Here is a 22,682-nt window from a genome sequence, read left to right as displayed (position 1 = left end):
GCTCGAACCGGGTCCTTATGCTGGTCCTTGTGCCACCTGCATTTAACACGCTGCGCTACCGCCTGGCCCCCCTTTCTGCTATTTTATCGACAGTTTTTATATTCTGGGGATGACTGTTTTGCAGAGACACCTAGCATTGGGAGACAGGAAACAACAGCTGTACTGTAAACCACCGAGACTCCAGTGAAATGACACACAAGTTCTTCATGTTCAGGGACCGACGGGTCACCCCCCTGGTAGAAATGCGGCCGTGGGCTGCGCGGGCTCAAGAGGACACACAAAGGCACCCGCCGCACAGCACCGTTTCCATGTGGGTCAGAGCGGGCAGGCTGCTTCTCTGAGAAACCAGAGTGGAAAGTCACCCACGCAGCCCTGAACGTCAGCGAGCCACAGCTACAGACCCATGTGGCTACGACCCAAAGCCAACGCGCACAGGAGAGAAGCCTTTCTGAAAGCATGTGCCAGGGGCAGGTGCAGCACAATGGGCTAAGCGCACACAGGTTGAGCACACAGACCGGCGTACGGATCCCGGTCCGACCCCAGTTCCCCACCTGTGTGTGGGGGGGTGAGTTTTTCACAGATGGTGAAGCAGGTCTGCAGGTGTCTGTCTTTCTCTTCCCCTCTCTGTCTTCCCCTCCTCTCTCAATTTCCCTCTGTCCTATCCAGCAATAACAACAATAAAATAATAATAATAATGGGAGTCGGGTGGTAGCACAACAGGTTAAGCGCAGGTGGTGCAAAACACAAGGACCGGTGTAAGGATCCCGGGTCGAGCCCCCGGCTCCCCATGTGCAGGGGAGTCGCCTTACAGGCAGTGAAGCAGGTCTGCAGGTGTCTGTCTTTCTCTCCCCGTCTCTCTGTCTTCCCCTCCTCTTTCCATTTCTCTCTGTCCTATCCAACAACAACAACAGCAGTAACAACAATGATAAGGGCAACAAAAGGGGGGGGAAGAATTTATAACCCCCCCCAAGAGTGGTGAAACCCTGGCTTCTGGTGAGGACACGCTTTGAATCTGAAGCTCCATCTGCCTCAGAGTCTCAGATTCCATGGGCAGAGCCACTAAGCAAACTACGGATTATTTTATTTTATTTTATTTTTTTAAATTTAGCCTTGGGGGTAGGGGTAGATAGCACAATGGTTATGCAAAAAGACTCCTGTGCCTGAGGCTCCAAAGACCCAGGTTCAATCCCTCTTACCACTATAAGACAGAGCTAAGCAGTGCACTGTAAAAAAAAATAATAAATAATATATATATATATATATATATATATATATATGGCCTTGGGGGTTGGGCAGTAGCACAACGGGTCGGGTTAAGCACACATAAGTTAGAGTGGAAAGACCTGCTCAAGGATCCTGGTTTAGGCCCCAATCCCTACCTTCAGGGTAGTTTGCTTCATAAACGGTGAAGTAGGTCTACAGGTGTTTGTCTTTCTCTCTCCCTCTCTATCTCCCCTTCCTTCTCAATTTCTCTGTCCTAGGCAAAAAAAAAAAAAAATATTCAAGTGTCAGCATAAGGACCCCAGTTCGAGCCCCCGGCTTCCCACCTGCAGGGGAGTCGCTTCACAGGTGGTGAGGCAGGTCTGCAGGTGTCTGTCTGTCTCTCCCCTTCTCTGTCTTCCCCTCCTCTCTCCATTTCTGTCTGTCCTATCCGACAACGACAACATCAATAACAACAATAATTACAACAACAGTGAAAAACAACAAGGGCAGGAAGTCGAGCGGCAGCACAGCGGGTTAAGCGTGCAGTTGGTGCCAGGCGCAAGGACCAGCCTAAGGACCAGCCTAAGGATCCCGGTTCGGTCTGCAGGTGTCTGTCTTTCTTTCTTTTCTTTTTTTTAAATATTTATTTATTCCATTTTGTTGGCCTTGTTGTTTTATTGTTGTAGTTACGGTGTTGTTATTGATGCTGTTATTGTTGACACGACAGAGAGAATGGAGAGAGGAGGGGAAGACAGAGACGGGGAGAGAAAGACAGACACCTGCAGATCTGCTTCACGGCCTGGGAAGCGACTCCCCTGCAGGTGGGGAGCTGGGGGCTCGAACAGGGATCCTTAGGCTGATCCTTGCACCTTGCACCGCCTGTGCTTAACCCGCTGTGCTACTGCCCGACACCCCAGGTGTCTATCTTTCTCTCCCCCCTGTCTTCCCCTCCTCTCTCCATTTCTCTCTGTCCTAACCAACAACGATGACATCAAGAACGACATCAATAACTACAACAATAAAACAAGGGCAACAAAAGGGAATAAATATTGGGGGAAAAAAACAAGGGCAACAAAAAGGAAAATAAATATAAAATATATAAATTTAAAAGAAAGAAAGAAAAAGATTTAGCCTCTACAGGTGAGCCAAACAGCTCATGTGGATAATACACTGGTGCTACCCTGAATGCAGTGCAGGCTCAAGTTCAGTCATCACTGCACCGAAGGACACTTCATGCTCTGCCCCCCTCCCCTGTACCTGAAGTCAGTCCAGAATGGAGAAGCCCCAGTGACAACAGCAAAAAAGATTCCATTCTCCAGCCTCGGCACTGGCTGTGCCATTCCGGGCTCTGCCTGCACCCAACCTCTGACTCTAACTGCCACGCACCGGCCTCTGTCTCTATAGCAGAAGACTAAGAAACACTACACCTCAGGCAGGGGTAGACAGCATAATGGTTATGCAAAGAGACTCTCATGCCTGAGGCTCCAAAGTCCCAGGTTCAATAACCTGCATCACCATAAACCAGAGCTGTTAAAAAAAAAAAGATGGGAGTCGGGCGGTAGTGTAGGGGGTTAAGAGCACGTGGTGCAAAGTGCATGGACTGGCATAAGGATCCTGGTTCGAGCCCACAGCTCCTCACCTACAGGGGAGTCACTTCACAGGCAGTGAAGCAGGTCTGCAGGTGTCTGTCTTTCTCTCTCCTTCTGTCTTCCCCTCCTCTCTCCATTTCTCTCTGTCCTATCCAACAACAATATCAATAATAACAACAATCTGGATCAACAATGGTAGAGAATGTTCCATTCTGAAGGGAGGCTGGACAGAAAACTCTATGCTACACCTGAGGAAGACGGGTCGATATTGGGACAGCTTGGAATGTTCCTACTCATAACCACAGAATGTGAGCTCAGATCTACAGGGATGCAGAGGTCACACAGGCTCCTAAGCTGAATATGGGCCCCAGATCACATCAAATTGATGGGGTTTATAGTCAACAATATTTATACCCCTTTCCCATATTAGGGAGCTACTCTCTTCCCTGATCCAGTTTTCTGGTCCTTTTCCCAGCCATGACACCATCTCCCCAGACAATAACTCGGATCAACCTGCATTTCAGATTTCAGGCTCACACAAAACAAACAAACAAACCACTAGTATAGCTACAGGCCCTTTGGAATATAACTAAAATATGCCTACTAGCTATCTACAAAATGGAGAACCCCCCAACACTTCATCTGCACTATTCCAGCTTTAGGTCTACGATTGGTCAGCAATTTGTTTGGCTTTGTATGTTAACTCTCTTTTCAGCCATCAGGTTCTAGATGCTCCCATGAGGCCAACCAGACTTCCCTGGACAGACGACCCCACCAATGTGTCCTGGAGCTCTGCTTCCCCAGAGCCCTGCCCCACTAAGGAAAGAGAGACACAGGCTGGGAGTGTGGTTCCACCTGTCAACATCCATGTTCAGTGGGGAAGCAATGACAGAAGCCAGACCTTCCACCTTCTGCACCCCACAATGACCCTGGGTCCATGCTCCCAGAGGGATAAAGAATAGGAAAGCTGTCAGGGGAGGGGATGGGATACGGAGATTGGGTGGTGGGAACTGTGTGGAGTTGTACCCCTCTTATTCTATGGTTTTGTCAATGTTTCCTTTTTATAAATAAAAAATATTTTAAAACAACAACAATAATAACTACAACAATAAAACAGCAAGGGCAACATAAGGGAATAAATAAATATTAAAAAAAGAAAAAGAAAGAAGCACTCAGCCTCCTCTCCCCACGTGTCCCTCTCCCTGAACACACGCCAGCAGGACAGCACTGTGAGACGGGCTTATCACGTGCCACCCTCTTCCAGAGCCATTTTTCAGAAGACGTCTGAAACACCACACTGCCAGTGTGCAGTCGGCAGGTGGCTGAGAAGGCCGCAAGCTGGTGGCGCCACGTGACCGGACTGAGAACCCAGGCCAGACTTGCGATTCCAAGTGGCTCAGCCTCCAGCCAGGAAATACTGTTCTTGTTAACGGAAGCATGTGACTAATACTTGTGTTTAGACTTTGAGGGGTTCGTTTCTTTCTGCTTCGGAATTGACGGAGTCTCTATCATCCGAACAGCTGAAAGGCTGGAATGAATGCACGTGCGCCATTGTGCTCCCTGTGTTAACGACCTCGGTCTGCCCTCTGCTCCACACTTCTCAAAGTTCTGTTCTGCTTCAGAAAGGCTGTCGAGTAAGCAGACCAATGGTGATGAGAGAAAGCAGTGAGACCCACTACATGGGCCCAGACAGAGGCACTTGGTGGTGAGAGGCTGTGGGGACACACCACAGACACCAAGCAAGTCCGCAGGGAGGTCATGGAACGGCGGGGACTCCTTCCCGCCCCCTCTCTCTGCTTATGGCCTCCATAAGTCCAGTCCAAAAAGTGAGCGACAACTTCATTTAAAAATTGTTAAGGGGAGTTGGGCACTAACGCAGTGGATTAAACACATGTGGTGCAAGGCACAAGGACCTGCATAAGGATCCCGGTTCAAGCCCCCGGCTCCCCACCTGCAGGGGAGTCGCTTCACAGGCGGTGAAGCAGGTCTGCAGGTGTCTGCCATTCTCTCCCCCTCTCTGTCTTCCCCTCCTCTTTCCATTTCTCTATGTCCTATCCAACAACAATGACAGCAGTGACAACAACAATAATAACAGAAGGGCAACTAATGGGAAAAACTAGCCTCTAAGAGCAGTGGATTCATAGTGCAGGCACCAAGTCCCAGCAATAACCCTGGAGGCAAAAAAAAAAAAATCATGCTATGACACTGTAAAACTGAAATAGTGCAGACGCCCAAGGTCTTGTTAGCACTGTGGCCGGAGGGACCGGCTGGTACTAGTTAACAGAAACCCGTGAGACACCCCACGATCTCCAGATGAGACCTTCACGAAGCCTCCGGAGTGAGGCCCCGACCGGTGAGCAGTCAGAGCCCCTCTGTCCCCTGCACCAGTGACATTTTGACGCTGGCTCCTCTCGGCTGGTGAGAGATGGTGCCGAGAAGGAACTGGGAGCCGGCTCTGCTGGAAGTGACAAAGACTGCAGGGCACTGCGGACTGAAAGGACGCGCCTTCCTGTTAGTGACAGTCTCAGTGCGGGCACAAGAGGGAGCGTGTGTCACAGCTGAACCCAGGCCTGCTTTTCTGCTGTCCCCATTACTCGCTCTTCGGGGCCGGGTGACTGCAGAGGCGCACGCCGGGCAGAGGCAAAGTGCCCAGGGCACCCGCCAAGCCTGCTCCGCACAGCCCACGAGCTGAGCCCTCCCGGGGCGGGTGGCACTCAGCAAACACCAGACAAGCCATCAGCCGATCAGACCGACCTGTCACCAAAACTGCCCCGGGCTCCCCCAAGAGCCGGCTGAGGAGGCACAAGTGTCTTGTTAATGTTTGGGACACCCCAGGGAAGTGACTTTGTGGCCACTGGGAAAAAGGGCCTTGCTCCAAATCACAGCCACAGCAAGGGTCTGAGTTCAGAGGCATCAAGGAGAAGGGGAGGGAGCAGAGGGACTGAGACAGGGTGGGGTACCGTGCCAGAGTGGCCACAGAGGTGGAGGGGGACAAGCGGTGGCGCAGTAGGTTAAGCGCATGTGGTGCAAAATGCAAGGATAGGCACAAGGACAGGCTTAAAGATCTGGGTTTGAGCCCCTGGCTCCCTACCTGCAGGGGAGTCGCTTCAAAGGCGGGGAAGCAGGTCTGCAGGTGTCTGTCTTTCTCTCCCCCTCTCTGTCTTCCCCTCCTCTCTCCATTTCTCTCTGTCCTATCCAACAACGATGACATCAATAACAACAACAATAATAACTACAACAATGAAACATCAAGAGCAACAAAAGGGAATAAATAAATAAAATAAACATTTAAAAAATCTTATTTCCAATATTTAAAAAATAAAAAAAACAGAGATGGTGAGAAATGAAGGTCATGGTTACTCTGCCCCCTACCCCTCGATGTACAAGGCTCTCTCCAGAGAACATTAGTGAACAGAATAGCCCAGGGCTCCAAAGACCCTGCAGTGCTCCGCCATGAGGACAGCCAGAAGCCCACCGAGTTTGGAAGATGTGAGGCATGCCAGAGCCACACACAGCCAGGCAATGAGGGGCACCTAATTGAGAGCACAGATTACAGTGAGCAAGGACCTTGGTGCGAGCCCCCTTGCTCACAAGTAGGAGGAAAGCTTTGCGAGTGGTGACGCCGAGCTATAGGTGTCTCTACTTCTCACCCTCTCTGTCTGCTGCTACCCTCTTGATTTCTGGTTTTCTCTATCCAATAAATATAATAATCTTTTTTTTAAATAATATTTTATTGAATTTTGTTTATTTAATTATTTTCCCTCTTCTTGCCCTTGTTGTTTTATTATTGTAGTTATTATTATTGTTCCTGATGTCGTCATTGTTGGATAGGACAGAGAGAAATGGAGAGAGGAGGGTGTCGTATGCTTTACATTGGTTTGTTCTAGCCCTCCCCGGCCAAGAGAATTGGATGAGTCCTGTTAATTTCGCGGGCCTGCTTGGCCCCGCCCCAAGGAACCCAGGGAGAGGGTTCCTGAGTTCGAGAGTTCCTGAGTTCTAGAGTTTCAGGGTTACAGAGTAAGAGAGAGTTCCAGAGTGACAGAGTTTCAGAGGGTTACAGAGGGTTCCCGAGTACGAGAGTTCCTGAGTTCCAGAGTAAGGGAGAGGGTTCCTGAGTTCCAGAGAAAAGGAAAGAGTGCTTGCACCGCCGCAAAGAGACAGCCGAGTTCTGTTTGGTGATTAGTTTGTCTTAGTCATTAGTTTGAATCGTTGTTCCTGAATAAAGAAATACAGCTTCCCTGCCCAGCCGTTGTCTCCGCGTCTCTGTTACCCGCCCGTGAAGCTAGACCGGCCGGCAAGAGCCCCCGGAAATTTTAACAACAGGAGGGGAAGACAGAGAGGGGGAGAGAAAGACAGACACCTGCAGACCTGCTTCACTGCCTGTGAGGCAACTCCCCTGCAGGTGGGGAGCCGAGGGCTTGAACTGGGATCCATACGCTGGTCCTTGTGCTTTGTGCCACCTGCATTTAGCCTGCTGCACCAACTCCCAGCCCCCCAAAAGTTTTTTTTTAATTAAAAAGAAAGACAAAAAATCTAAATCATCACAGGGCCACGTTCCCCCAGCCTACCCAGGCCTGGACGTGTTCCCCCAACGTACCCAGGCCTGGACATCTTCCCCCAACGTACCCAGGCCGGGACGTGTTCCTCAGCCTACCCAGGCCGGGACGTGTTCCCCCAAAATACCCAGCCTACCTGGGCCTGCACGGCATAAGAAGCCAGGAGCACGGACACGTCAGGAGGGCAGTAGATCTTTTCCTCCAGGATTTGCTTCTTCACCTGCAAGGGGCAACAAGGGAGCAGTGGCGCGGTGAGCAGGGCCATAGACACAGCCGGGCCTGAGGGATGGCACACAGAATGGTTTACATTCTCCTGTCGAAGTAAGCTGACAAGTCAGACGGCCACACACACAACCCCTGTCTTCTGTCCATGCACAGAAGCTGCAGAAGAGACGCAGTCGCCCTGAAGACAGAATGTGGTGTTGCTGTCGGGGCTGAGCAGAGCAGCACCCAGGGGACCGCAGGCAGCCTCGCTGAGCACACAGCTCCAGGGGGAACAGTCTGCTTTTTTTTTTCCTCCAGGGTTATTGCTGGGGCTCAGTGCCCACACCACGAACCCACTGCTCCTAGAGGCTATTTTTCCCATTTTCTTCCCCTGTTGTTGTTTTGTTATGTTGTTATTGCACAGGACAGAGAGAAATGGAGAGAGATGGGGAAGACAGAGAGGGGGAGAGAAAGACAGACACCTGCAGACCTGCTTCACCCCCTGTGAAGCAACCCCCCTGCAGGTGGGGAGCCAGGGGCTCGAACCAGGATCCTCACGGCTGTTATTGCCCTCTTACTGTGCATTTAACTCACAGTGCTACCAGCGCCCCCCCCCCCCCAGAGTCTGCTTTTAAGTCTTAACACAAGACAAGTGTCGCAGTGTTACTGAGATAAGACTGTTCAGCGAGTGCATGGGAGGACCAAGGGTGACCGTCAGGGCTGTCCTGCAGCCGTGCCTGGGAGGGTCTCTGGACAGCGGCAGTGAGAGCTGTACCTGCAGAAAGAGCAGGTGCTGCGTGACCTCCTGCACCAGCTCCTCCTCCGCGTTCTCGGGGTAAAACTTGGCCAGGAAGTGGAAGGTGACCGGCTCTTCCTTGGAGACGTCATGATCCAGCACCTGCAGGGTCCAGAGCAAAAAAAAAAAGTGGGTCACGCCGGCCCCCGAGGGTGTGAGCCTTCAGGCTGGGACATCTATCCTCAGAGAAGTCCCCTTTCACGTGCTTCTGCACCAGCGAAGTCAGCAGCCCCAAGGGAGAGTGGAGCCAAGAGGGTGACGGCTATCATTAAGCCAGCGCTCTCCAGGCCACAGAGACTGTTAGGGCCTCCCTCACACGCCGAGCCTCTGCTCTGTGTCCGTTCCTCAATGTGTGGAATCTTCCTTGGCCCTCTGTCCCTGCAGCAACCTGTGCCCGTCACAGGAGCCCTCTGTTCCCAAACAGGCTGGAGGGGCCCACAGAGCACACACGTCCGCCCGCCAGCCGCTCTGCCCACCACCCGGAAGCTTGAGCCATCTGCCGGGCGCGGCGGTTTCCACGCCCGGACACCAACACGCCGTGGGGCGGGCTACGGGGCTCCATCACCAAATGATGATTCGTTTCCGCGGAGCTTGGGCCTCGTGGCTCCGGGGGCCTCCCACTAACACCCATGTGGCCAACGCTCAGTTATGACCGAAATGGACTTTGCTGAGGGGCCGGAAGGAAGCTCAGTGGTGGGGCACTGTCTGTCCCCACGGGAAGCTCTGATTCAGTCCTGACAGCACATGGGAGAGGCACGGGGCCAGGGGAAAACCCAAGGATGCTGGAGGGTCTGCAGTGTTTCTCCTCTTCCCTCTCTCTCAATAAAGAATGAAAAAAATCATCAGGATGCCAGCCAGACTTCCCTGGATTAAAGACCCCACCAATATGTCCTGGAGCTCAGCTTCCCCAGAGACCCACCCTACTAGGGAAAGAGAGAGGCAGACTGGGAGTATGGACCGACCAGTCAACGCCCATGTTCAGCGGGGAAGCAATTACAGAAGCCAGACCTTCTACCTTCTGCAACCCACAATGACCCTGTGTCCATGCTCCCAGAGGGATAGAGAGTGGGAAAGCTATCGGGGGAGGGGGTGGGATATGGAGATTTGGCGGTGGGAATTGTGTGGAGTTGTACCCCTCCTACCCTATGGTTTTGTTAATTAATCCTTTCTTAAATAAAAAAAAAATTAAAAAAAAAAAAAGAATGAAAAAATGGCCCAGACAGCATAGTGGTTATGGCAGACAAACTTTCACGCCTGAGGTTACACAGCCCCAGGTTCAAGCCCAGCCCACCCCAGTCTATGCTCCACGTAAGCCACAGCTGAGCAGTGAGCTCTGGTTTGTTGCTCTGTATCTTTCTCATTAAAATAAATAAAACAATTTTTAAGAAAAGCAAGGAAGAAAGGAAAACTTGGCCCCAATATATACTCCATGGAATACCACTCTGCAAACAAAGAAGACGATAGTGTGTCCTTTGGGACAGAATAGATGGAGCTGGAGGTGATGGTGCTTAGTGAAATAAGTAAAGAGATGAGAGACACCCAGAGGGCGGGGGGAGACAGCACAGTGGTTATGCAAACTGACTCTAGTGCCTAAGGCTCCAAAGTCCCAGGTTCAATCCCCTGCACCACCATAAACCAGAGATGAGCAGTGCTCTGGTTAAAAAAATAATAAAAATAAAATAAAATAAATATATATGGAAGAAACCCAGAAGCAAGCAAACTGTTCCCTTTTTTTTAAATTAATTAATCAATTTCCTTTTGTTGCCCTTGTTGTTTTATTCTTGTAGTTATTACTGATGTCGTCGTTGGATAGGACAGAGAGAAATGTAAAGAGGAGGGAAAGACAGAGAGGGGGGAGAGAAAGACAGACACCTGCAGACCTGCTTCACCGCTTGTGAAGCGACTCCCCTGCAGGTGGGGAGCCGGGGGCTGGAACCAGGATCTTTCCGCTGGCCCTTGCGCTTTGCGCCACCTGCGCTTAACCGGCTGAGCTACAGCCCAACTCCCACTAGTACATTTCTTGAGCAGGGCGGAGCCGGGAGCCTGATGTGCATCAGGACGCCCGCCCGCCTGCCTGCTGGGCGAGGAGCACAGCTAGGCAGCCCACTGCTAGGCAGCCCAGCCCCAGCCCCAGCCCCCACTCACCTTCTTGTCCATCTTGAGCCAGGCCACGGTGTCCTTGATGGTGTACTGCAGCCCGAAGAACCAGGTCTCCCGGAGCCCCAGCGTGCGGCACACCAGGTCAAACAGGTCCTTGCCTTTCCACTTCATCTGCAAAGACAGCCACAGTGCATGTGGTGAGGAGGTGCCCGCCACCCACCCGGCAGACCAGCAGACCGCCCACCCGGCAGACCGGCCCCTGGCCCCGCGTCCCGTGGCGTGGGGTGACACCAAGGTGGCTGCTGAGTACTGACTTCCTGGGTGACTGAGACGCCTCCCACGCACAGCCAGGAGTGGGAAGGTGCCAATTAGAGCTTAATGGCTCAGTCACGGTAAAGCACACACGAGCCTCCCTTGGACAGCTCCTCCACACCTTAATACCCCAGAGCTGCTCACTTCAGGAGGCGGATAAATAAGCAGCCTCATAGCCTGCTCGGGCTCTCGCCGGCCGCACGGGACACTCGTTCCCTGGAGATCTGGCTGCTGGCTTCAAAAGCCATGACTTTGGGCTGGGGGTCGGGTGGTGGTGCACCTGGTTGAGCGCACATATTACCGTGTGCGAGGACACAGGTTCAAGTCCCCAGTCCCTACCTGCAAGGGGGGAAGCTAGCAAGTGGTGAAGCAGGGCTGCAGGTCTCTCTGTCTCTCTCTACCTCTCCCTTCCCTCTTGAATTTTGGCTCTCTATCTGATAAAGATGATAAAAAAAATTTTTTTTAAAGACTGGCTTTACAAGAGGTTTATTTGGAAAATGAAAAAGGAAGGAAGGAAGGGAGGAATCGCGGGCCGGCGGAGGCAGGGGCGAGTTCGCTGAGGGGTCTCCCAATGTACCGTGGCGGCTGACGCTACAACAGACCTCCTTAGGGTCTCGGGACCATGGCGGAGGACGAGACCTTTTATTGTCGCGGTTACAAGTTTATAAAGGGGCAGCTGTGCAGGGGAGTAGCCAAGATGGCCAATGAGACCGACACCTCCTTGTAAGGGAAAAGAGAGCCGGGCAGTGAGAAGGTGTGATGGTGTGATGGTGAGGCAGGAACGGGGAACAGAAATGTAAGGAAGGCAAAGCCCACCGGAGGGAGGAGGGTGGGTGCTGCGGCGAGGCCGACAGGAGGGCTGCAATTCCCCCGCGTACTCGGGCCACATCTCGCTCGACCCCAAGGCTGGCACGCCAAGGGGAGTCTGAAAGACGAGCTTCGGGGGGTCAGCCATCCGTGCTCAGACACGCATCAGACCCACAGCTAACCACTGGCTGAGGCACTGCAACATCCACGGATACCGAGCCGCTTCACACGCCAGCTATAACAGAGCGAGGCTTCTCTCCTCTCTGGCTCGGGAAATAAACACGAAAAAATTGACACTTGTCTTTCTTTAAAGCAACGAGAGGAATCGCAACCGATGTCATAAATCACGGAGAAAGAGCCCGCGAGGGGCGGTGAGCAGGTCACGCGCACAGGTGCGGGGAGGAGGAAGGCCAGGCGGCCGCCCCAGACGCTCGGCGTGGAAACCAACCGGGGCAGAGGTGACCGTCCTGCCGTGAGCCTGCTTCCCGGCGAGGCGGCTCGTTGCTGGAAGAGGAAGGCTGTGCTCGGTCCCGGGTCCCCCTGGCCAGACCCCGCCGTGTCCCGGCTGAAGGGCAGGAGGGAGCAGCCCCCATCCCCTCGCCCGGCTGCTCTCCTGCTTGTGTGGGGCACTGGCCGGCACGCCTTCCATTTTTACCACATGCCAATGAGCGGTGTGTCCCGACAGGGAGGCCCGGCCTCCCCATATCCGCAGTCAGAGCAAAGGAGCAGAGACACGGGGGGCTGTGGGGTCAGCAGCCTCCTCTCTGCCCTGGGGCAGAGCACTCTCGGGGGTCTTCAGAGACCACGGCACAGAAAAGGAAATGACCTTTTATTGATTCACTTCTCAAGTGGCTAGAGGAAATAGCTTGCTGGTAGAGAGCACAGGGCTGCACGCCTGAGGTTCCGGGTTCGACTTCCAGTTTGCACGGGCCAGAGTGGTGCTCTGGCTTCTCGTCATCTCCTGTGAAACTATCTCTCATATTAAAAATAATAATGGGAGGCAGGCGGTAGCGCAGCGGGTTAAGCGGAACAAAACGCAAGGAGCGGACAGAAGGATCCCAGTTCGAGCCCCCGGCTCCCCACCTGCAGGGGAGTCACTTCACACGTATCCAACAACAACAACAATAATAACTACAACAATGAAACAACAAGGGCAACATAATGGAATAAATAAATATTTAAAATAGTAAGTGTAATAAATCTTTTTTTTTTTTTTGCCTCCAGGGTTATTGCTGAGGCTTGGTGCCTGCTCTATGAACTCACTGCTCCAGGTGGCCGTTTTCCCATTTTATTGGATAGGACAGAGAGAAATGGAGAGAGGAGGGGAAGACAGAGAGGGGAGAGAAAGACAGACATCTGCAGACTTGCTTCACCGCCTGTGAAGTGACTCCCCTGCAGGTGGGGAGCTGGGGGCTCGAGCCGGGATCCTTACGCCGGTCCTTGTGCTTTGCGCCACCTGCGCTTAACCCGCTGCACTACCACCCAGCCCCTGTGATAAATCATTTTTAAAAAGTTAAATGATCCTCCTCTTAACGTTTGTGGTCACACTTGCTTACAGTCACAAAGGATTTTTAAAATTCCTAGTGGGGTCTGATTCCTACAAGCAGACTTTCAATGATGAAATGTTATTTTGAAAAACTATCAGCTTCAGAACGCTGATCGCCCTCCTGTCTGTGCTTTAAGCCGGCACATGACGCATGAATTATAATGACTGCCTCGCACAAGGCAACGCAGCACTAAAGCACAGTTCCGACTTGAAGTCAAACACCCCAGGGCCTAGAGCGTCAAGACAAGGCGTCCCCCAGGTTGGGGCTGGGGCTGGGGCTGGGGGCCCTGGTCCCTGTCTGTCTGACAGGAGCTCAGAGCTGCTAAGGAGAAGCCTCGAGGGTAAGGAGCACCCCCAGACGTGGGAGTTAAACTCTCAGTCATGACATCCTACCAGTGCAGAATCTCTCTGTGGACTGCAAAGGAGCAGGGCCCGTCCGTGGAGGCGCACAGCCTGCAGAAGGGGAATTCCCACTCCAGTGCAGCCTGACCTACTTAGGGCTTGGGCTGGATTAGCTCGGCCTCCGAGAATCCCAGAACTCCAAGTGAGGTGGGTAGCCACTGTGCACACTCTAGGACAGATAAAGAAACCGAGTCGCGGCTTCCTGGGCAGCCCGCTGGGAGACATCCTCTCCCTGCAGATCTGGGTGAGCAGCTCTGTGTCCTCGGCGCCTCTCTGGGAGTCGGTCTCGCTCTCCCGACTCCTCTGGAAGCCCGTCCTCCAGAGCAGACCCCACTGCTTCCAAACCCATCTCAGCACTGAGAGCCTGACATCAATAACAATCACTATAATAATAAAACAACAAGGGCAACAAAGGAGAATAAACATTAAAAAAAAAAAAAAAGGATCCCAGTTCGAGCCCCCGGCTCCCCACCCGCAGGGGGTCACTTCACAGGTGGTGAAGCAGGTCTGTAGGTGTCTCTTTCTCTCCCCGTCTCCCCTCCTCTGTCAATTTCTCTGTCCTATCCAACAGCAACGACAGCAATGGCAACAACAAGGCCAACAAAATGGGGGAAAACGGCCTCCAGGAGTAGTGGATTCGTCGTGCGGGCACCGAGCCCCAGCGAGGCAAAAAAGGGAAAAGAAAATTATCCGCGTTAAGCCGCTGTTGGCAGATATTTAGAGGAAGCACGGGGAGGAAGGCCACTATGTGCCCTGCACACGAGCCCACAGGGTGGGAGCCGGAGTGGGAGACAACACCCACAGGGACCACCGGGCGAGTGGGTTTGGGGATGACTGGGTGGTCCTCTCTCCAGCAGAGAAGCAGAGAGCCAGCTCCTAAAGGGAAAGGAGCAGTGCCAGGTGGCCTCTCCCTTCTCCTGGGACCGGCCCTTGGCTCCCACCACTCCAGGCGGGGAGGGGAGACAAGCACTCGACCTAGAGAGGGCTGCCTCGAGGGTCTGGGCGGAAGGTCCTGTGGCCAGAGTGGGCAAGGGGCTCCTGAAGCTCGGCCCTGTCCCCGGCGACCCCGGGGGACCGTGGAGCTAACACCAGCCCCGTGGATGAGAAGCCTGAGCCTGCAGCCGCAGGGCCACCCCCAGCAATGGCTGCCACTCTCGCCTGCACTCCTAGCCGCTCCTGCAGGCCTGATGGTGGCAGAGCAGCCCGGGCGCCATCAGTCCCCACCCACCTGACAGTCTACTTAGCACACGCGTCACCCAAGTCACTGCACCTGGCTGGCGGGAGGGATAAATGAATCAGGGCGAGACACTGTCCCCTACAGGGTGACAGGCAGCACCCTGCCAGTGCCCCAGAACACAGGGGAGGGCCGGGCCGGGGGCTGAGGGGGGCTGAGGGAGGCGGGGAACAGTGCATCTGCTGCAGGCACGAGCTGTTGGGGAGAAGGGATGTTCTTTGCGCTTTCCTGGGGTCCCCGTGGGTGGGGGGGCTCCCCACCGCCCCACTGGGCCTCCAATCCCTCGCCCCATGCCTGGGCCTGTGTCAGAGAACACATGAATGCCACATGTCACATGAACGCCATACACAGGACCAAGTGCTGTCAGCACACTGTTTCGGAGGGCTGGATTTATGAGCTTCACCAGAGTGCAGCGCTGGTAATTCATCAGCCGAACGTTTCAAGTAAGTAGCGCTGAGCTCTTAGCAGGGGCAGAGGGCTGCACAGCACCGAGGGCCAGGGAGGCCCGGGCAGCACAGGCCAGGCGGGGTCCTCACTCCCAAGCAGAGAGGGTGCTGTGCTGAGTACTCCGGCAGTGTGGTAGGGCATCCCCGGCAGCACATGTACCAGAGTGATGTCTGCTTCTTTCTCTCCTCCTATCTTTCTCTTGAATAAATAAATTCTAAAAAAAAAAAAAAAAAGAAAGACCCCGGGGCCAGCTGGTGGCACAACAGGTTGAGTGCACACATTACGATGCTCAAGGAGCCAGGTTTGAGCCCCCGGTCCCCACCTGCAGGGGGAAAGCTTTGCAAGCGGTAAGGCAGGGCTGCGGGTGTCTCTCTGTCTCTTTCCCTCTGTCTAGCCCTTCTTCTTGACTTCTGACTGTCTCTATCCAATAAATAAATAAAGATACTTTTTTTAAAAAAAGAAAGGAAAAAAGAAAGACCCCACCTGCAGGGGAGTCACTTCACAGGCGGTGAAGCAGGTCTGCAGGTGTCTTTCTCTCCCCCTCTCTGTCTTCCCCTCCTCTCTCCATTTCTCTCTGTCCTATCTGGCAACAACAACATCAATAACAATAATAATAATCACAACAATGATAAAAACAACAAGGGCAACAACAACAAAAAGGAAAATAAATAAAAGCATTTAAAAAGAAAGAGAGAGAGAAAGAAGACAAAGAGGTGAGCCGCTCAGTGGCTGCTCAGCGGCTTCAGTTTCCAGTCTCACCCGGAATCACACGAGCACAAACACCAGACTGGAGACCGCGCGGCCAGGAGGGCGGGCGGCCGGGGAGACCACGCACTAGCCAAGTCTTTGTGCGTTTTTCTACAGCGGGGTCCAATCTCACAAAGCAGCAGAGGGGAGGGAGGGAGGGAGGGAGAGGAGAGGGAACAGGCCCAGAGCCTTCCAAGTGCTGTGCTCTGGCCCCACCTAGTGGCGAGAGACTCCTGAGCCAGCAGCAGCAGTTCAAGACCCCTCGCCCCACCCGGGCCGGCACATGCCGGGTGATCAGCATTTACCTGCTGAACGCACACCTGACCACGCCCAAGGACCCTCGTTGCAGTCTCTGACGCCAGCTGAGGACACCACGGACAGCGCCCGGATGACAGTGAGTGCTGCTGTCTCTCTCTCCCTCTCTCTCTCTCTCTTCCCCTCCCCGCCACTGCCTCCAGGGTTATTGCTGGCACTCAATGCCAACACCACAAATCCACTGCTCTCAGCAGCCATTTTTCCTTTCTTTCTAATTTTATTAGATAGGACAGAGAGAAACTGAGAGAGCGATGAAGAGATAGAGAGGGAAAGACAGACACCTGCAGCCCTGCTTCACCACTCACAAAGCTTTCCCCCTGCAGGTGGGGACGGGGGGCTCAAACCCGGGTCCCTGCGCACTGTAGCGTGTGTTGCCGTCAACCAGGTTGCCACCGCCTGGGCCCTTTTCTTACTGTCTCTTCGCATCTGAAATCGGAAGGAAAACGGTGTACCGGGAGCAGTGAAGTCACGCCAGCACAAAGTGCCCCCCCAAAATGGTTGGTTTGTCTTTACACGCTGGAAGGTTCTAGGACGTGCGGATTCAGAGTCTGAACAAGCTGGGGAGCGGGCAGGACGGGGCACCACCTCCGAGCCTGCACACCAGCTGGCAACAGAGATTAGCAGCCAGAGAGAAGTGGAAGCTGGGTTCGCAGGACCTCAGATGCTCTAGCTCCTAAACATAAAAATAAACAAGCACCAAAGTGTACTTGGACAAGAATCCAAAACTGGCATGAGTAACTGGAGAAGTTATCAAAGTCGGTGACACATTAGGGACAGTGAACGGAGAATAGTGACCTCGAGCAGAAATCAGAAAGTGTCCTGCTGTCTGTCACAGTGGACACCGGCAGTGAGGGAGACGCAGCACATCACACAGGAGGGACACTCGGACTAACTGCAGAGCCAGGCGCCAGGACAGTGACCCAGGCGTGGGAGACCCCAGGGGCTTCAAGGAAAATGGAGTTTACAGAGGAATTCACAGTGCTTCAAGGTCCCACACTCCCAACTCAAGGCTACACAAGACGCTAATACCATGCAGGAGAGACAGCAGAGTAGTTCTGCAAATAAATAAATAAATGAAAATCCATGCTTGAGATTCCAAAGTGCAAAGTCCCAGGTTCAATCCCCGCACCACCACAAACCAGATCAGAACAGTGCTCTGGTTTGAAAGAAAGAAAGGAAAAAAAGAAACTACTAACATTCACCCAAGTGTTGTGCAGGGGGACTAGCATAATGGTTCTGCAAAGAAATTCTCATGACTGAGGCACCAAAAGTCATAGGTTCAATCCTTCATATCACCATAAACCAGAGCTGGGCAGGGCTCTAGTAAAAAACCAACAAATAGGGAGTCAGGGTGGTAGCGCAGCGGGTTAAGCGCAGGTGGCGCAAAGCGCAAGGACTGGTGTAAGGATCCCGGTTCGAGCCCCCAACTCCCCACCTGCAGGGGAGTCGCTTCACAGGCAGGGAAGCAGGTCTGCAGGTGTCTGTCTTTCTCTCCCCCTCTGTCTTCCCCTCCTCTCTCCATTTCTCTCTGTCCTATCCATCAACAACGACATCAATAACTACAATAAAAAAAAGGGGACAACAAAAGGGAATAAATAATTTAAAAAAAAATAAGAATTGGCCTGGGGAGGCTGTTAGGATGCACCTGCTCCCCGGGTGTACCCACCCCATAACCTGTGTTTCCCTGGAAGGCGGGCCAGGCTGTCCTTCTCGGTGGACCGTGAGCACCTGGTAAAGGGGGCTTCCCTGTTCACAGCCGCCTTGGTGCATGAAGCAGGGAGCCCTGGGCAGGGCCTGCGAGGGGAGGAAGGCGGCAAGGAAGGAGGCTGCCGCGGGATCGGAGCAGAGGGGCCTGTGCAGGGGGGGCGAGGGGGAGACTGCCCGGCTCCTCTGCCCCACAGCCCTGGCAGGAGGCTTGCCTCAGGCCGGGTGCTATTCCAAGTCCCTGTAGCGCCTGAGGAGGGAAGCATCTCCCCATGCACCTGGCCCTCAATGCCGCGGCTGCCGCGGGCAGCTCACCGGGTAAGGAGCCCGGCCCGGCTCCAGGCCCAGGGTGAGCCCCTGGCTGGCGGGCGGTGCTGTGGAGTCTCAGCTCCGTCTCTACAACAGCAGGGAGACGGTGCTCTGGGGCCCTGCACCCCCGACGCCCGGGACACTGATGCGGCCCCGCTTCCCAGCAGACACAGAAGCCCGGCGGTCTCAGGCCGGCCTGGGGAGGACGCAGACCCCGACAGGAACCTCCAGGCGGGGCGCTCAGGGTCCTGCCTCTCTCCATCCGTCCACACTCTTTCAGCACTAGACGGGCACTGTCCCGCTCGACCTTGGACACCCCCTCTGGAAACAAACCAGCACCTGTGCCTGCAGGGTGCCCTGCCACACTGCTGGAGTACTCAGCACAGCACCCTCTCTGCTTGGGAGTGAGGACCCCCGCCCTCTGCCCGCAGAGCCTCCTTCCCTCTCCAGCTCGTGCTGGGTCTGTGACGGCCCGGCCCCCCGCTGCAGCTCAGCGCATGGGACCCCCGAGGGCCCCGGCACCACTAAGCCATGGAGTGGCCACCACTCTGTGTGCCCACGGCCCAGCTCAGCCACGTCTGGGGCGGAAAGGACGTGACCTGACTGTGAGGCGGGGACAGCAGACTGGGACGGCACGAGATGGGAGGAGACTGTCTCACAGCTCAATTTGCACAGATTTCTCATCTCCGGCTCTCCCGGCGGGTAGACTGAGTTATGAGAGTAAAATTCCAACCCAGATAAGAAATAACGTAACCGTTTAGCCTCCTGGCAAATTATGTTCAGCACCCACTTTCTCAAAATGACAAATATCAAACCTCTCGAGTGGAAAGATCCTCCCAAGCACAGCGCCAAGTGTGCAGTGCAGCGTCCGGGGGGGGGGGGGGGGAGTGGGAGAGGAGGGGAGAGGACGGGACGGGCACAGGACGGGATGAGGGAGGCGGCTGGGTCCTGCAGAGGACGAGGAGGAGGGCGGAGGGCTGTGCTCCAGGAGGAGGGCTGTGCTCGGCCTGGGTGACTCAGCATAGCCTCCAGCTGCTGACGCCCAGGCTTTAGAAAGTCAGCAGCCCTGACCTCTGCCACACCGAGGATTCCTCAAGAGTAGACAGCACAACGGTCATACAAAGAGACTCTGAGGCTTCAAAGTCCCAGGTTCAATCCCTGCACCATAAACCAGATTAGTGCTCTGTCGAAAAAAAAAAGGGAGTCAAGCGGTAGCGCAGCGGGTTAATCAGGAGGCGCAAAGTGCAAGGACCGGTGTAAGGATCCCGGTTCCGGCCCCCGGGTCCCCACCTGCAGGGGAGTCGCTTCACAGGCAGTGAAGCAGGTCTGCAGGTGTCTGTCTTTCTCTCCCCCTCTCTGTCTTCCCCTCCTCTCTCCATTTCTGTCTGTCCTATCCAACAACAATGACATCAATAACAACAATAGTAACTACTACAACAACAATAAAAAAAACAAGGGTAACAAAAGGGAAAATAAATATAAAAAAATTTTAAAGTTGAGGGAGCTGAGACATCATAATGATGCAAAAAAGGGAACAAATAAATAAATATATAAATAAGTCCAGCAAGTCAATAAGACTGTGCTTCCTAGACCACCTTTCACCAGGAAAAAAAAAACTTTTTTTTTTATTTCTTAGGTTTTTTTTTTAATTTATTTATTCCCTTTTGTTGCTGGGGGCTCGAACCGGGATCCTAACGCCGGTCCCTGCGCTTTGCGCCACCTGTGCTTATCCCGCTGCGCTGACGCCCGGCTCCCTCACCAGATCTCTTTGACACTGTTCACATGCAGGCGTGTTGCCCGGGGACCTGACACTGAGGGGCAGAGGCTGACAAGCCCACAGGGACCTGAGCCCCTCACTGCTCCCAGGCACCCACGGAGCCCTGATTTCATCAGCATCACAAGTCCTACTTTGACTGCTGCAGAAGCTGAGGCCCCAAGAACTCGAGTGTCTCACGCAAGCCAGAAGCTGAGCTGGGTTTCAAGCCCAGACACATCCTATTCCACAGCCCAGCGGCAATGGCATTTCCTGAGAGATTATCAGAAATGCAAGAATCAGGCCGGGAGAAACGGCCCGGCACGCACAGAGGTCGCCTGACAAGTTGTGAGTTCCTGCGTTCGATCCCCAGCCCCAAACAGGAGCAACAGAAACTAAGCAGGTCTTTCATATACCTTTGGCATCTCTGGGCCTCACAGCCGGAGGCCAAACTTTTCAGATGGAAAGAGACAGAGAGGCAGAGGGAGAGAAAGACAGGACAGCATCAGAGCTTCCCAGCGCGGTGAGCAGCCGCACGGAGCCCGGGCCCGGCACACCGGCGCAGACGCCCTCCCGGGTGAGCTGAGCTGGGGGCCTGGGAACAAACATTTTCACTCTGCAGCTGCTCCGTTAAGAGCGGGACTGCAGAGTCCGCTGCTAGCTGCATGTTCAGCTGCCTGAGCACGTGGACGCGGACTGGGCCATGAGCCGCCGTCACGCTCCCAGCCGCAGCCTGCGGGAGGTCCAGCTGCCCCTACACGCCCTCCACATTGGTCAGTATCAAGCTCCTTTTCTTCTTGGCCCAGCTTTCAGATTCTTTTCAAGAAAGCAACAGACGCACATGGTTTAAATAAAAGGGGGGGGGGGAGTCGGGCAGTAGCGCAGTGAGTTAAGCGCAAGGACCGGCTCAAGGATCCAGGTTCGAGCCCCCGGCTCCCCACCTGCAGGGGAGTCACTTCACAGGCAGTGAAGCAGGTCTGCAGGTGTCTGTCTTTCTCTCCCCCTCTCTGTCTTCCCCTCCTCTCTCCATTTCTCTCTGTCCTATCCAACAATGACATCAATAACAACAACAAGGAAAACCAAAGGGAATAAATATTTTAAAAATCAATCTCTAAAAACAAAGAGTCCGATGCTTTGGGGCCGGGTGGTGGCGCACTTGGTTGAGCACATGTTACAATGCGCAAGGACCCAGGTTTGAATCCCCAGTTCCCATCTGCAAGGGAAAGCTTTGTGAGTGGTGAAGCAGAGCTGAAGGTCTCTCTGTCTCTCTATCACCCCTTTCCCTCTAGATTTCTGGCTGTCTCTATCCAATAAATAAAAAATCAAGATTAAAAAAAAGAAGAAAGAAAAAAGAGAAAGAAAAAAGAGGGGCCAGGTGGTTGAGCGCTCCTGTTGTAACGCACAAGGACCCAGGTTTAAGCCCCCGTCCCCCCCTGCAGGGGGAAAGCTTTGTGAGTGGTGAAGCAGGATTGCAGGTGTGTCTCTCTGTCTCTCTCCCTCTCTGTTTCTCCCTTCCGCTTGATTTCTGACTGTCTCTATTCAACAAATAAATAAAGATAATTTTTTTAAAAATTAAAGAAAAAAGAGGGTGGGGGTAGATAACAAGGAGACCAATAGGTCTGCAAAGAGACTGTCACACATGAGGCTCCGAAGTCCCAGGTTCAATCCCCTGCGCTACCATGAACCAGAGCTGAGCAGTGCTCCTGGTAAAAAAAAAAAAAAGTTTGATGCTACGGCTACTGCGCCACCTCCTAGGTCACCCTTTGTCGTCAGATAACTGCGTTCTTTGCCTCTTCCGGACTGAGTTATAGGGATACTGAGGTGCTGGGGCAAGCGGCGGCTGCTTCTGCAGAGCACACACCTCACTACGTGAGGACTCGGGCTTGAGCCCCGGCTCCACATGGACACACCACACGGCCGAGAAGCTGCATAAGCAGGGAGTGGCATCTCTCTCTCTCTCTCTCTCCCTCTGTCTTTCACCACTACCTTAAGAGAAGGAATGAGGGGGAGTCGGGCGGTAGCGCAGTGGGTTAAGCGCAGGTGGCGCAAAGCGCAAGGACCAGCGTAAGGATCCTGGTTTGAGCCCCTAGCTCCCCACCTGCAGGGGTGTCGCTTCACAGGTGGTGAAGCAGGTCTGCAGGTGTCTGTCTTTCTCTCCCCCTGTCTTCCCCTCCTCTCTCCATGTCTCTCTGTCCTATCCAACAACGAACAACATCAACAACAAATATAGCAACAATAAAAAAGACAACAATGGCAACAAAAGGGAAAAATAAATAAAATAAAATAAGAGAGAAGGAATGAGGGAAGGAGCGATATCACTGGGAATGTTAGCATCACAGAAAGTCCCAGCAAAAAAAAAAAAAAAAAAAGGGGGTGGGTTACAAAACCCAGGACCAGGGTTCACTCCCCCACTCCCCACCCGCAGGGGAGAAATTTCACAAGCAGGGCTGCAGGTGTCTCTCCCTCTCAATTTCTCTGTCTTGATCCAAAAATAAAATATTTTCTTTTTATTAAAATGTTGTACTTATTTATTTTAATGAGATATGCAGAGAGACAGAGAGAGATAGAAGCTAGAGTCCTGCTCAGCAATGGCTATTGGTGGTGCTGGAGACTGAACCACCTGTGAAGTGACTCCCCTGCAGGTGGGGAGCCGGGGGC

General features: G+C 53.6%; 2 protein-coding genes across 6 annotated transcripts in view; one reads left to right on the top strand and one right to left on the bottom strand.

The window, feature by feature from the left end:
• Positions 1-22,682, top strand: part of LOC107523668 (merlin) — a 263,651-nt gene that overhangs the window by 202,138 nt on the left and 38,831 nt on the right. The window lies entirely within an intron of this gene.
• The window catches only part of LOC103119336 (NF2, moesin-ezrin-radixin like (MERLIN) tumor suppressor), a 58,522-nt gene that overhangs the window by 31,555 nt on the left and 4,285 nt on the right, over positions 1-22,682 (bottom strand). For 3 of the 4 annotated variants that reach the window (XM_060192872.1, XM_060192873.1, XM_060192871.1), the window contains exons 2-4: positions 10,494-10,619; positions 8,328-8,450; positions 7,485-7,568 (exon numbers count right to left, since the gene is read on the bottom strand). In XM_060192872.1, the coding sequence (XP_060048855.1) occupies positions 7,485-7,568; positions 8,328-8,450; positions 10,494-10,619 (333 nt within the window). Of the gene's footprint in view, positions 1-5,521; positions 5,585-7,484; positions 7,569-8,327; positions 8,451-10,493; positions 10,620-22,682 lie in introns of those variants that run through there. The other variant, XM_060192874.1, reaches the window with a different exon arrangement.

The sequence above is a fragment of the Erinaceus europaeus genome, chromosome 6 (genome assembly GCF_950295315.1).
Source record: "Erinaceus europaeus chromosome 6, mEriEur2.1, whole genome shotgun sequence".
Taxonomy (NCBI): domain Eukaryota; kingdom Metazoa; phylum Chordata; class Mammalia; order Eulipotyphla; family Erinaceidae; genus Erinaceus; species Erinaceus europaeus.
This window is presented reverse-complemented; position numbering and strand designations above follow the sequence as displayed.